At 50.2% G+C, this 13,084-nt stretch overlaps 1 protein-coding gene across 4 annotated transcripts in view; it reads left to right on the top strand.

The window, feature by feature from the left end:
- DOK5 (docking protein 5) overlaps positions 1-12,196 on the top strand; it is a 135,739-nt gene extending 123,543 nt beyond the window's left edge. For all 4 annotated transcript variants that reach the window (XM_070421390.1, XM_070421393.1, XM_070421389.1 and 1 more), the window contains exons 7-8: positions 3,964-4,084; positions 11,717-12,196. In XM_070421390.1, the coding sequence (XP_070277491.1) occupies positions 3,964-4,084; positions 11,717-11,781 (186 nt within the window). In that variant the 3' untranslated portion in view covers positions 11,782-12,196. The remainder of the gene's footprint in view (positions 1-3,963; positions 4,085-11,716) is intronic.
- Positions 12,197-13,084: the final 888 nt, after the last annotated feature.

The raw sequence follows: 13,084 nt of genomic DNA, 5'->3' as shown, positions 1-13,084 counted from the left end.
GCAGCAGTCTGAGCATTAGACTTTCAAGAAGCTTGCTCTCCTCCCTGGTGGGATCTTGTGCTGACACTGCTAATGGGGATAAATGCAGAGCTGCCCTCCCTGCCAGGGACTGTCCTACCCCACGTGCCTGTGCACAGAGAGGGTCTCCCCGAGGCTCACTGCTGCTCAGCACTCGAATGGCAAAATAGAACGAGGCAGAGCCTTATTCCCACGTCCATGAAGCCAGGGCCAGCCACATGCACTTTAACCTGGACCCGAGACTTCAGCCCTGGGCTCACAGGGCTTCTCATGGGTTGGGCTCATTAGGATTTATTTCTGGAAAGTATTCTCTGCTGCGTGGGCAAAGGCTGGGGCCATTTGTCCGTCCATCCATCCATCCATCCATCCATCCCCCATTTGCTAAGCCTCTGGAGGCCCTCAGTAGATGCTGGGGATACAGAGAGTAGAGGTATGGTCCCCGCCTGCCAGGAGCTCATGGCTGTAGTAGGATGCAGGCTGGTGTCGCACCATCACAAGACAGTCAGTGGTCAGAGTAAGAACAGGTCTCTGTGGGGTCTGCTCGGAGCACCTGATGCCATTAAAGGAGGAGAGATGTCAGGAAAGTGTCCAGGGGAGATGCTCCCTGAGCTGACCCCAAGGGTAGGTGAGTGTAGCCAGGTGACCAGTGGGGATGGCTTTCAAGCTTGGGTAGCACAGAGGTGTGAGAGTGGGTGCCACGGTGCTGGAGCTGGCTGGACCTGGGTGTGTTTTGGGCCATGTGACTGGAGGGGTAGCAGGATCGGAAGACCCCATTCTAGGAAGCTTTGGCTGTGAGCCTGAGGGTGCTGGGAGCCACAGAAGGTTGTTAGGGAGGCTGGGGAAGGAGGAGGCTGTCGGCTGAGGGGACTCGGCCAAGGTTCTGTAGGCAGTGGCTCACGTGTCTGTTTCTATGTTGGTTGCTTGCCCCGAACTAGGGAGTCCTAAAACTTAGGTTCCGACTCTTAAGTCAGCGGATTCGGAATCTTTCCCCTGCTTCCCTTGTCTCTGTCAGTGGGAGAATTGGTTTAGGGGAAGAATCACAAATTCATTGCCTGCAGGGCCAGGTGGTTGACATAAGTGATGGCAGTTTTAGGGTTTGAGACCACAGACCCCGTTGGGGACAGAAGAGCCCATGAGACCATGGTCAGCATCATGACCTCAGGAGTATAGGCTAGTGAGAGAACTAGGAAGTGAGTTTTGTGTGTATACACACATGGGTATATACATATATTTATTCAACTGTAAGTTTATATAACTTAATATTTAATGATGGCTGTATTTAACAGCCTGCACTCACAAAATTCCTGAAACATGGCCCAGTGGGCTTTTGCAAGCTGTTTGAGAAGCTCTCCCACACCACTGGCTGGATTCATTCTTTCACGCAACAATATTTATTGAGCATCTACTGTCTACCAGGTTCTGGGAGCTTGAGAACACATCAGTGAACAGAGCATTCAACAACATTGTTTCCTGGGTCTAGAGTTGTGTGTTTGTTGCCCCTCCCCCCCATTATCCTACCAGTCTTATTCCTACATGTTTACATTGACTGCTCCAACTCACACGCTGACTCCCTTCCGTGGCAATCCTCGTGGCTCCCCGTGAATGGCTCACTTCCTCTCCCTGGGCTGTGCACATCTGAACTGTCCAATACTTAGAAGTGGCAGCTGTGGACAGTGTGACCACAAGCACCCACAGCCTGCTGGGGACTAGAGGTAGCCTGGGGCATCCTTTCTTCATGTGGCTACACGGGCTCCAGCACCCACTGTTGGGGTAGAGTCCCTCCTGTCTCTATAGCCTGGACTTCTCAGCCAGCATTTTCAACCAGATATTCTCTTGCATTTTCTACAGTTCTTGTGACCTCCCAGCCTCCGGCTGCCTCCCAAAGTGACTTTGGTTATAAATGGGCATATGTTTTGAATGATCGTCCCATAACCCGATTTCCCCAACAATTTTCAAAATGGGAATTTTTTTCCAGGAACGTTTCTATCACAGTATAACAGAAATACCTCTACTTAAACATATTATGGTTGGGGTAATTTTTATTTTTCCTGTTGAATGTGAAACCACTCTATTTATTTAAAAGGAAAAACAAACTATATAAAAGTGTATCAGGTTAAAAAAAAATGGAGGAGATATCCCAGGTTACCCAATTTTAACTCCTTCCAAATGGAGAGTTAATTTCCACTCCCGCCAGTGGCCTGCGCGAGTCCCTGCGGTAGCTGTTGGAATCCCGCATCAGAGTTACTTGCAACGATGAAGAAAAATGAGGCTGACACTTTCCTCTTCAATGTGTCACCACATCACTTCCTCAGGCTTCTCACCCTTGAGAATTCAGACATTTTTGCATGAAATAAGACTTTTCATCATTTTTTCTCCAGAGACAGAATGCTCCTTTCATAAACTGAGCTGTTTGTTCAAAGGGTTGAGAGAGAAAGAGAGTGCCAGGCCTCGTAAGGGTCTCTCTGAAACATGATGTTGTTGCCACTTCCTCCTCAACAAGCTTCTAAAAGCACAGCCAGAGCGCTGGGCTGCAGACACATCCATGGTCATGAGTAATTCAAAGTGGTGGCTCTTTCCCAAGTGTTTTTCCTAGATTACATTCTTATTCTATTAAATATTATCTCTTTACTAGTGGCCCAGTGCATGGATTAGCGCATGTTGAAAGAAAATTAATTAGAATTCCTGGGGTGGCACTGTGGCTCGAAGGGCGTCTGCAGAGTAGGGGAGGGGATGGGGGGAAGAAAAAGAAAGCTCACACTCAGGTCTTCTGGCTCATGTTGCTGGCTCCGGTGCAGGGACTAATGCGGGCAGTCCTGGGTGGTGGCTGGCGGGGCAGGACTGGGCAAGACAGGCCAGACACGCCCTGGAGCCAACCCGCAGTTCCTCCTTGGAGTGGTGCACTTGGGGTGATGCTGTGGCTCGAAAGGCAAGGTGTATTTGGAGTGAGCGGGGTCCCTCCGGCAGGTGGGGTCCCTTGGCCTGGCCACGGGGATCGGGCCGAAATCAGCTCTCTAACATCCCCTGAGGGGTCCCGGAGTGCGAGGGCACTCTGCAATGATGCTGCCGTACAGGGTGTAGAACGCAAACGCAAGGGTGCAGTAAACCAGATTCGGGACCAACAGTGCCCCAGCAACAACATAACCCACCGCTGACGGTGGAATCACCCAGCCCCCACGAGGAATCAGGCTCCCTCCTCTCTGGTTCTGGGTTTGTCAGGTCACCGAGAACCACTGCTGCCAAGGCACTGCAGCTCAGCAGCACCTGCATTGAGCGTCTGCCCCCTGGTGGTCAGTGTGCATCATAGGTACCGGCTGGTCTGACGGTCAGATGGTCCTTTAGCTTTTTATATATATACCAGAGGCCCGATGCATGAAATTTGTGCAAGAGTAGGCTTTCCTTCCCCCGGCTGCTGGCACCGGCTTCCCTCTGGTACCCGGGACCCAGGCTTCTGCCGGCACCCAGGACCTGGGCTTCCCTCACAGTACAGATATTATACCTGGAACTACCATGCTGATGACTCATGATAAGCAGGGTGTTTTCTTTAAATAATCTTCAAATGGGTATTGCAGTTAATAGTAATAATAATAATATCCCCATTTGCTCCTGTACCCGGTCTGTGCTGGGCAAATGCTAAGCAGGTCCATCTCCCAGAGCGCTCCCCCAGCCCAGGTGGTTTCTCAAGTGAGCATTGATGGATTTCTCCTGAGCAGTGGTATGCAGGGACACAGCCTGCAGGCCTCCCTTTTCATTGACTAAATCTGCTTTCCTCTGGTTCGCAGTGGCCACGCATCCAGTGTGTGTGTGCGTGTCGTACGCTTTGACCAGGTGCTGAGCGACGGAGACGTGAGTCGCCTCCAGGGGTCTGGAGGTCAGGTCTCTGCGTTCCCGTGGGCGGTCAGGTCCCTCTCAGTCACGTCGCTGACACCCCTGTACTTGCCTTGACAGCTGCAGATGAAGATGAGTGAGCGGGCCGCCTCGCTGAGCACCATGGTGCCCCTGCCCCGCAGCGCCTACTGGCAGCACATCACCCGGCAGCACAGCACGGGCCAGCTCTACCGCCTGCAGGGTGAGTGCGGGCGACTGTGCCTGGGAACTGTGGTGGGAGCCTGAGTGTGGGAGCCGGTGTGCGGGAGCCCGTGTGTGGGAGCCTGAGTGTGGGAGGGAGACTGTGCAGGTGGGAGGACCGCAGTGGGCGAGGGTGCCAGCATGGGCAGCCCTGCAGAGGGCGCTCTGCTCCACTCACTGCTGCTGGGTGCCAGGCTGGTTAGCCCCTTCTTCTGGTGCCAGAGCCCATCAGGGCCTCACTCCCGAGGCACCACGTCTGCCACAATGTCCGGGGGACACTGTTCACAGTGCAGAGATTGAGCCGGAGGCTGTGGCTGAGCAGTGTGCACGTCATCAGGTGCCAGGGCGTCTGGTGGCTTGAGCACAGGCAGCCCCCGCGTTCCTGGGGAACCTGCTGGAAGCTTAGGTTTCTGGGCCCCTCCCAGACCTGAGGAGTCAGGGACTCTGAGGATGGGGACCATCCCCGCGTTAACAAGCCTCCAGGTGGCTCTCAGCTTAGGAACCTGCTAGAGGGCAGAGTCCTGGGTGCAGACTCTGCTGCACTTCTAAGCAGATCCTGAGATGCCCCTCTTCCAAAGCCGGGGTCTCCGAACCAGGTGCAGGAGGGCGTCAGCATTTTCTCACTCCTTCAGATGCAGCTTTTTGTTGATGGTCAGTAAGAACAGCTGTGCATGTACAATTTGTGAATAGAGAGGCCTGGGGGGACCCTGATGGAGAACTTCTCTGATGGGGAGCAAGAGGCCAGAACCCAGAGGGCACACGCTAGAAGGCGCCTCGCTCAGAGGAGGCGCTTGCTGAGCCCCTCAGTTCCACAATGAGTGGTGACCTCTGGGAACAGTGGGCTCAGGTCAAGTGCCTGCTCCCCGAGCCTGGTCACCGGCCCCCCCCAGCCCCTCCCGCTGGCCAATCCTCCCCAGGGGCTCTTCCGGGTCCCTCTCCAGGGCTCCCAGACTTTATCATCACCAGCACCGGCATCTCTGGTGACGTGACTCACAGGAGCGGACAAGGGCACTTGCTCTCCTACTGCCCTTAGCGGTTTCCACTTCGTATGCGTTGTGGGCCTCTTGGCTCGCGGCCAGTCATGCCCAGGCGGGCAGGGGAGCCGGGCCTTCCTTCGCCTTCATCACTTGTTCTCCCGTCACCTGGCACGGAGCAGCCGTGTGTGATGTGAAGAGGGCACCGAGGCGGTTGCATTTTAGTCCTTATGCCTTTAGTCTCTGTCACTAGCAGGGAGCACGGTACCTGGTAGACGCTCAAAAACACCACTGAGTGCTGAGTGCGTGAGTGAGCGGCTGCCTTGCTAAACAACTGACAGATGCGCTCACCTGCCAAGATCACACGCAGAGTCAGGTCGGGTTGTCACAACTGCCATCTGTTCTGTATCATCTTCAGAGACGCTTCAATATCTGAGTTCCATCATCTCAGCATTGCCCTATATGTGCCACTTACACTATATATTCAATTTTGTTCAGCCTCATCTACTTAAATACATCTATTTTTAAGTATATTTCATTGTCTTTTAAGCAGTTATAACAATTATATTTTTCCAATATGCAATAAGATAAAGCATATGAACTTATATCACAAAACCTATTGAATGGCTGTATAGCCTGACTTTCTACATATACCTACACAATCTTTACACAAAGGAAACATCTTCTTAGATTCCAGGTGTCTGGAATGCAAAAGGAAGTGGAGAACCAAGGTGATGTAGGCATCATAGAGAGGAAATTGCCTTAAGTCCTGAGATACAGCGTGCATGAATCATTTCCCTAGAACACCGTGTCTGCAAAGATGCCCTGAGAGGGAGGGAACACTTAAATAAATTGCAGTTTCTGAATTTATTAGCCAATATCCCAGAGTTCCGAAATCCTCGGGACAATCTGGACAGAAAATGTTGTATGAAGAGCACACTCACTTTCCGATCTCTGACTAATCCAACTATCCTTAACCAACATAAGTGCACATTCCTGAGCAATCATTTCAGGCGAAGGGTCTTCTCAGGTTTCTGAATGTATCATAATATAATAATATTTTTTAAAATCTTTTTTAAATTGAAGGAGGATGTTTTAGGTACTGTAAGCATATGGCTTATGTGCGCCCAGGGTATCTATGACTACCCCACAGGGTTTACATCTGGATACATCTGTTTGGCAGCACACAGTCACAGGTTTTTTTTAACAAAAACAACAATACAATTTGCAAACATACCTGCACACACAGAGCCGCCTTTGGTGGTTGGGAGGCCCATGCATAGCAGACAGGTCCGGGGTGACCCTCAAAGACTCTTAACCCACGAATTCCAAGACGAGAGAAGTGGCGGCATCCCCTGTGGAATGGGGCCGAGATGCAAACCATCGCGGCCGAGAAAGAAGTGCACACTCTTCCAGGAGGTCCCGGCGTTGTTTGTATCAAAGATACAGGCCACAAACCAACCAGCGTCGCACAGGGAAGTCGGGGTTTCATCCCTGTCCAGTTGGGTTTATTTTTTATTAACCTTTCACCCATCACTCAAAAGTAATGAGCTATTACTGTAAAATCAGGTTCAAGTTCATGGGTCCAGACGTTTCAAAGGAGCACAGTGGTCGCGCTTACAGAACCGTCATTTGGAGAGAGGGGTGGCTCTGCTTCTGGTGGAGTCATTGGGGAGAGGCAGAGTAAGTGCCTGGGATCCTGCAGAGACGATGCTTGTCCGGCTCTGTGGCGACAACTGCAGGGCTCTGGAGACCATAAGGAAAACTTGTACTGTTGGCTTTTTTGCTGCCGACGGTGCTCTTCGCTGAACATATAGCTTTTTATTAGACTCCTTACCTTTCTCCTGTGTTGTCTGCCCAGCAACACTCCCTGAAATTGCCCCTGATCTTGGGCTGCTCCTGTGCATGAGGGCAGTGCGGGACTTGCCTCACAAGTGTGTGTTTGCTTTGGGTGTTGTATTGGTTATTTCACCCAGTGATTCGTTTTCACACACTTCTGCTACTTGTGTAGGAATTTGTGTAAATGTATTTCATGTTGCTAATTAATTTGTGCCCATGTTTACTGAGGTAGCTCCTCACCTGTGTGTTTTATGTAGATTTGACCCTTTTATTTTACCTTGTGGACTGCTCTTTAGTTGCCGGTATTCCTTGAGACAGTGTCAATGTGTGGCCTGTGTTGTATGGGACACAATTTACCAGGAACTGGTTCCCTTATAAAAATATTGTCCATTGCCCTGGGCACATAGCTCAGTTGGTTAGAGTGTTGTCCTGATGCCCCAAAGTTACAGGTTACATCCCTCATCAGGGCACATACAAGAATCAACCAGTGAATGCATAGATAAGTGGAACAACAAATCTCTCTCTAAAATTAAAAAAAAAATACATATATTGTTCACAGACTATCTAAAATTATCTTGGTTATCAGGGATGGCAATTTCCATGGCAAATAAATGGAATTAGGTTTATCTATTTTCCAGCTATACCATTTGCCTTCTTCACCCCTGGAAAAAATTAGTGACAACATGAATTAGAGAAATTAGAAAAAGTTAATGACGTTATGGCTCTGTGTGTGCCACACGGTAAAATTGCGTGGTACATAGTCCCTTCTTGTTTTGCTGGTATTTATGAGTTGTAATTTCCCTGGCTGGTGTAGTCTTGGAGATTATACTAGCCCTTATGGGGGAATTTATCTGATTTGAGAAATTTTTCATTTCCTCGCTAAATCTAGTCCTTCGGCGCCACCTTCTGGTTGACCTTGGAATTGTCACTTTATTATTACTGTTTCTGATACATGCCACACACAGTAAGATGTATTTAATCCACTATCACACCTTCTCTCACCCCATTTTCCAGGGTCCATGTAGAAATTCTCTTCTACGTTTAGGAATATACAGAATCAACATGTCAAGGAGGTGTATCATGAAACTGCACTCAGGAGGTTCTTTTAGGAATGCATTGCACAACGTAACACAGACTCGTTTTTTACCAGTTGTGTTCCGTGTCGTCTTCACCCTCCCCCCTAGCAGTACTGATGCCCAATAAGTTTGGGGGACATGCTACCTGTTCATTCTCTTTTCCAAGATTCAGCATGCAGGTCAGCATTTTCAAGGCTCTGCGATATCTTGCAGTAAATAATCTGTTTAGCCTTGTTTAAAGCAGAGATGTGCAAATTTATTGAACATGAAGCCCCTCTTTCCTTTTTTACATAAACAAACATTAGCATATCCACCAGGGAAGGGCCAGGTTTGCTCCTTACAAGGGAGACAAGACATTCTCCATGAGTATCTTTATGAAAGCAACCCTTTCTCGAAGACCTACTGTGTTGCATGAGGCATTTAAGACACGTGATCTAATTTCATCCTTAAAACAGCTCCTGAGAGTATGTTATTCCCACTAGTAGGGAAGAACCTGAAAATTAGAAGTGTTACTAATGTGTCCGAGATTCCCAATCTAGTAAGTAGTTGAGGTTTTCACCTCTCTATTCATCCACTCACTCATTCATCTAGTCAGTAAGTGTTTATTGAGCACCTCCTTTGTGCCAAGCACTGAGTGAGGCAGTGGAGATACGCTGGAGCTACTAGATAGGTATGTTTCCACCCTCCTAGAGCTTATAGTCCAAAAAAGATCATTGCCAATAATTAAATATATTTAATTTCAAACTTGACACATGTCACTTTGAAAAGAAGGTGTTTGTAATAGAGAATAGTGAAGTGTAGCTGTTGATTTTGGGGGGAGGGGCGATGATAAAGGGACCTCGTTTTAAAAATATTTTCTTGATTTTTTACAGAGAGGAAGGGAGAGGGTTAGAGAGTTAGAAACATCGATGAGAGAGAAACATCGAACAGCTGCCTCCTGCACACCCCCAACTGGGGATGTGCCCGCAACCAAGGTACATGCCCTTGACCGGAATCGAACCTGGGACCCTTCAGTCTGCAGAGCAATGCTCTATCCACTGAGCCAAACCAGTCAGGGCTAAAGGGACCTCTGTAGACCAGGTGGTCACAGGAGGCTGTGGCATTTATCCCAAGACCTGACGTCTGAGAAGAGGCAGCCATACTGAGGGTGAGGGAAAATCTGGCTCCCTGGCGACGGCAGCAAGTGCAAAGGCCCTGAGACAGAAGCCAGCGGGGAGGTTCAAAGAGCAGAGAGCAGGCAGCGTGGCTGGTGCATAGGGGCGCTAGCGGGCAGCCAGGTGCTGTTTGCTTCTCCCAGCGACAGTCTGAGTTGGCAAGAACAGGACTACCGTCTCTGTTTCAATGAAGGCAGAAACCCAGACGCTTGGAGTTCAAGTAGTTGTGCATGATCACATGACTAGTGAGTGAAGGGGGTGGCATGAACTCCAGGGTTCTGACACTAGTCCAGGCTACTTCTTTTACCAGGGGCCTTGTCTGTGGGTAGAAATTCTGCCACCATGGATGTCTCACAGGCATGTGCCTGCAATGGAAATAGCACCTCCACAGGACTGGCTCCACCACATGGTTTACATATGTGTTGTAAGGACCATAGATTCTTGGAGTATGTGGCTGCTTTGGAGAAGTTGTTAACGTTGGGTTTCAATCAGTTCTAGCCCAGTTGCTGACATCGTGCGTGCAGCATTTAAGTTGGAAGACAGATTAAGACTTGAGCGATCGTGAGCAGATGACAAAGAAACCAGGCTCTGAAACTTGCCTGTCTATAGGCACCCGGGGCCACACCAAGAGGGTTAGGGCAGAAGGGGAGCAGCGGGCCCTGGTGAACCGAATGCCTCCTTTGTAAGGGGCAGCTGCGTCCCCTCTGGTCTGCCATGCTGTGCGCGGGGGCAGAATCCAGGCCAGCACCACCTTCCGTTCTCCAGCAGAGCAGGGAAATGAGCCCCTTCGTGGGAAGTCCACGGTGATGTAAACAGTGGCAAGCACATCCCAATGTGCCGTGACCTGTGCAGGCCAGAGAGCGGGGCTGCGCCCAGGGGGGGCCCAGGGCAGTGCCGGCTTGCGACCATTCCGGGAACTGCGAAGAATGGAGAGAATCTTTCCATCCATTTCCTGGCTTTGAGCTAAGCACAGTGTTCAAAGCAGCTGGAGAGCCGCCGGGAGCCCACGGCAGAGGCCGCAGGTGCTTTCAGTTTGGCTTGACCCCAGGTGGATGCCATCAGTCGCTGTCCTTGCAGACTCGGAGCCTACGGAGCTGCTGTTGATGGTACAGAGAGAGGCTCTGCTTCTGAGCGAGGACGTGCCTGTTGCGTTAATACCGTTGCACACTGGCTGCTTCCTGTGGGAAACGTTACCAGGCCGTTACAAAGCTAGACCTGGATTCTTACTTGTAACCTCATGAATACCGTGTACCTCCCTCCTATTGCATGTGTGTACGTGTGTAGGCAAAGGAAATAGAATCCGCATTTGTGATGGCTGGGAGGCTGGAAGAAGGGATGTAGGATGTTTTAAAGTTCAAGGGTTCTGTACTAATCCCTGCTGCTGAGTGCCAGGGACCATCTGACTGGCTAGATAACTCTCTCCCGGTGCACACTTGAGGCATGTGGATACCGACTCCGTGATTTCTATTTCCTTTTTGTTTGGGGGTTGCGACCTCACCGCTCAGCAGACCTGCGGTGTTTCCTTTCGTCCTGGACCGCCTCGGGCTTGGCATGAGGTCAGACGGAGGCAGGGCTGTTTGTGGTCATGAAATAAATGGGGAATGAGCAAGGGCCCCCGGGCTCCATCAATGTTCCTGTGTGGCCCAAGGCTTGAACACAGCGTGGTTCTGAGAGTGACCGGGCGGGCCGCGTGCCCGTGGAGCTGCGGTCCTCTCTCTCTGGGATGGTGCAGGCTTGACCCCTGCCTCTGGCTCCCAGGAGTGCCTGCTCCAGGCCAGGCTTGTTCTGCTCAGGTTGACCTTTACCTGCCCAGTGTGCATTTCTTGGCTCTTGGTAACCTTAACCAGCAGGTGGCAGTAAAACCTCTCGTTTTCTATGAAATCCAGTTATCTCTGCAGATATTGGCAAACTAGGGCTGGCTGGGGGGATTGCAGCTGCTCTCTGATTAGGGGAACAGAGGTGTATGGAACATTGACGCCCACTCCTTCAATCCCTGGCAGTTGCGGCTGTCTTCGAACTATAGGCAGCAGAGTTGCTGTGAGACCAGTGCACAGCCTGTGAAATCTAAGCATGTAGCGCCTGGTCTGCGTGGAAGAAGTTTGCCGCGCCCCGATGTCGCAGAGGGCTGGCCGTGGCCTTGCGTGTTTAACTTCCTGACTTCTCATCTTTCTTGGTTGGAACCTCACCCTGAAATCATAAAGACCAAATGGGTTTTAAGAAGTCCTCCTTTGCGGCGAGTTTTCCTAGTTATAAGTATAAACTTGTCTTACTTCTGGTCAGGTTTACAAAGAATGTCCTAGTCAAGTTTCCACAGTCCCATGATTCCGACTCATTTTTCCTAAATACCCTGTGAGTTAATGAGAAAGGAAAATCGAGGAAAATAATCAGTTATCTGATTATAGCCCCAGGCAAAGGCCACATGCAAATGATATGTTAATGATGTAATCTCCCATGAGTTTTATTTGCAAATCACTGTGAGTGGGAACCGTGTTACTTACTTCTCGTGCATAGACACGTGTTGCTAGCTAATCTGGAGGTGGGCTTTCTGGACACGTATGTAACCGCTGTTCTAACATTCTTTTTGGAAAAGATGTTGCCAGTCCTCTGAAGCTTCATCGGACAGAGACCTTCCCCGCCTACCGTCCTGAGCATTGACAGCAACTGCCCAGCACGTGAGTGACACGCGTGGAAGGAGTCCGCACAGATCCACCGGAGGTCACGGGCCGGCAGCGAGAAGGATGAAGGAAGCTCCGGGTCCTGCCTAGTCGTGTGGTCACTGGGAAACTGCAATACTATCCTTGTCTTTCTTTCTCTCTTTCTTTCCCCTTGGTTCTTTCCTTTTGTAAAAAAAAAAAAAAAATCAAGCCCCCTTAGCGTAATTGAAACATGCTCTACAGATACCGACTTCTTTTACAGCCGGAAAGAAAGGAGTCAACCCACACGTGATTTTCTATGGTCGATCCCTGTCCCCTGCACCTCTCAGTTCTTTTGTGGTCCTTGTGATTTCCCCTCTGCATCTCAGTTGTGTCACAGTCGGCACTGACAATAAAATGCCCTCCGTTATTTGTTACCTGTGTGTCCTCGGTGCTTCGGTTACTCATACCTGGTGGGTCTGGTTAGCTACCGGCGACTGCATTTCATTATATCGCCAGTTAGTTTAAACCAGGGCTTCGGCTCACTCTTACTTATTCTGTTAAGGACCCTGGAGTGTTCTTTATGGGGTGAACGTTTCTCACACAACTGTCCCTCTTGTCTTTTTCCAAGCCTTCATTTTGTTTGAAGTACCTTCGTCACCCGTTTCAAAATAAAAGCGCATTCTTCGCCCTGAGCACGGTTGGGCATCACTCTCATTCATTAAACTGGTCAGAGCACCTGCCAGCTCGGGGCTGTGCTGGCTGGAGCCCGGGGACCTGTCTCTGAGGACCTTAACTGCAGAGAGTTCAACAAGGAAATAAGGTTGCCCTGACCGTTCAGGGCGGCTGCTCCATGGGCCCCAGGGGGGACGCACTTCTAGGGAGAAGGCCTCGTTTTCCCCCAGGCTTTCCACCTGGGAGTTGATTCTTGTGGGCGCCTCAGGCTGGAGAGAGAGCAGGCAGGTATCTGTCTCCTCTGTTCACAGTGTGGTTGCCAGATAAAATAGAGAACGCCCATTACATTGAGTTTCAGATGCGCAATGAGTAGTTTTTAGTCTAAGTGTGTTGCATGGGACATTATGTTTTTTAAGAGTGCTCGTGGCATCTCTCAAGGTCAAGTTGGACTGGGTGGGCTGCACTTTTCCTTCTACAGCTGGCCTTACTGTTTCCTGGCCCTTGGGTGGTGCCTGGCTCAGCTCATGCTTGAGAAATACACGTTGAGTGAATGGATAGACAAATCAATTTCCATCCTAGGGATAGAGTTCTTTCTAAAGGAGGCAAATTAATAGTGATTATATATTTTCTCAGCACCAGGCACAGGGCTA

The sequence above is a fragment of the Myotis yumanensis genome, unplaced genomic scaffold (genome assembly GCF_028538775.1).
Source record: "Myotis yumanensis isolate MYYU_CA2020_CCGP unplaced genomic scaffold, mMyoYum1.0.hap1 SCAF_7, whole genome shotgun sequence".
NCBI classification, from domain to species: Eukaryota; Metazoa; Chordata; class Mammalia; order Chiroptera; family Vespertilionidae; genus Myotis; species Myotis yumanensis.
This window is presented reverse-complemented; position numbering and strand designations above follow the sequence as displayed.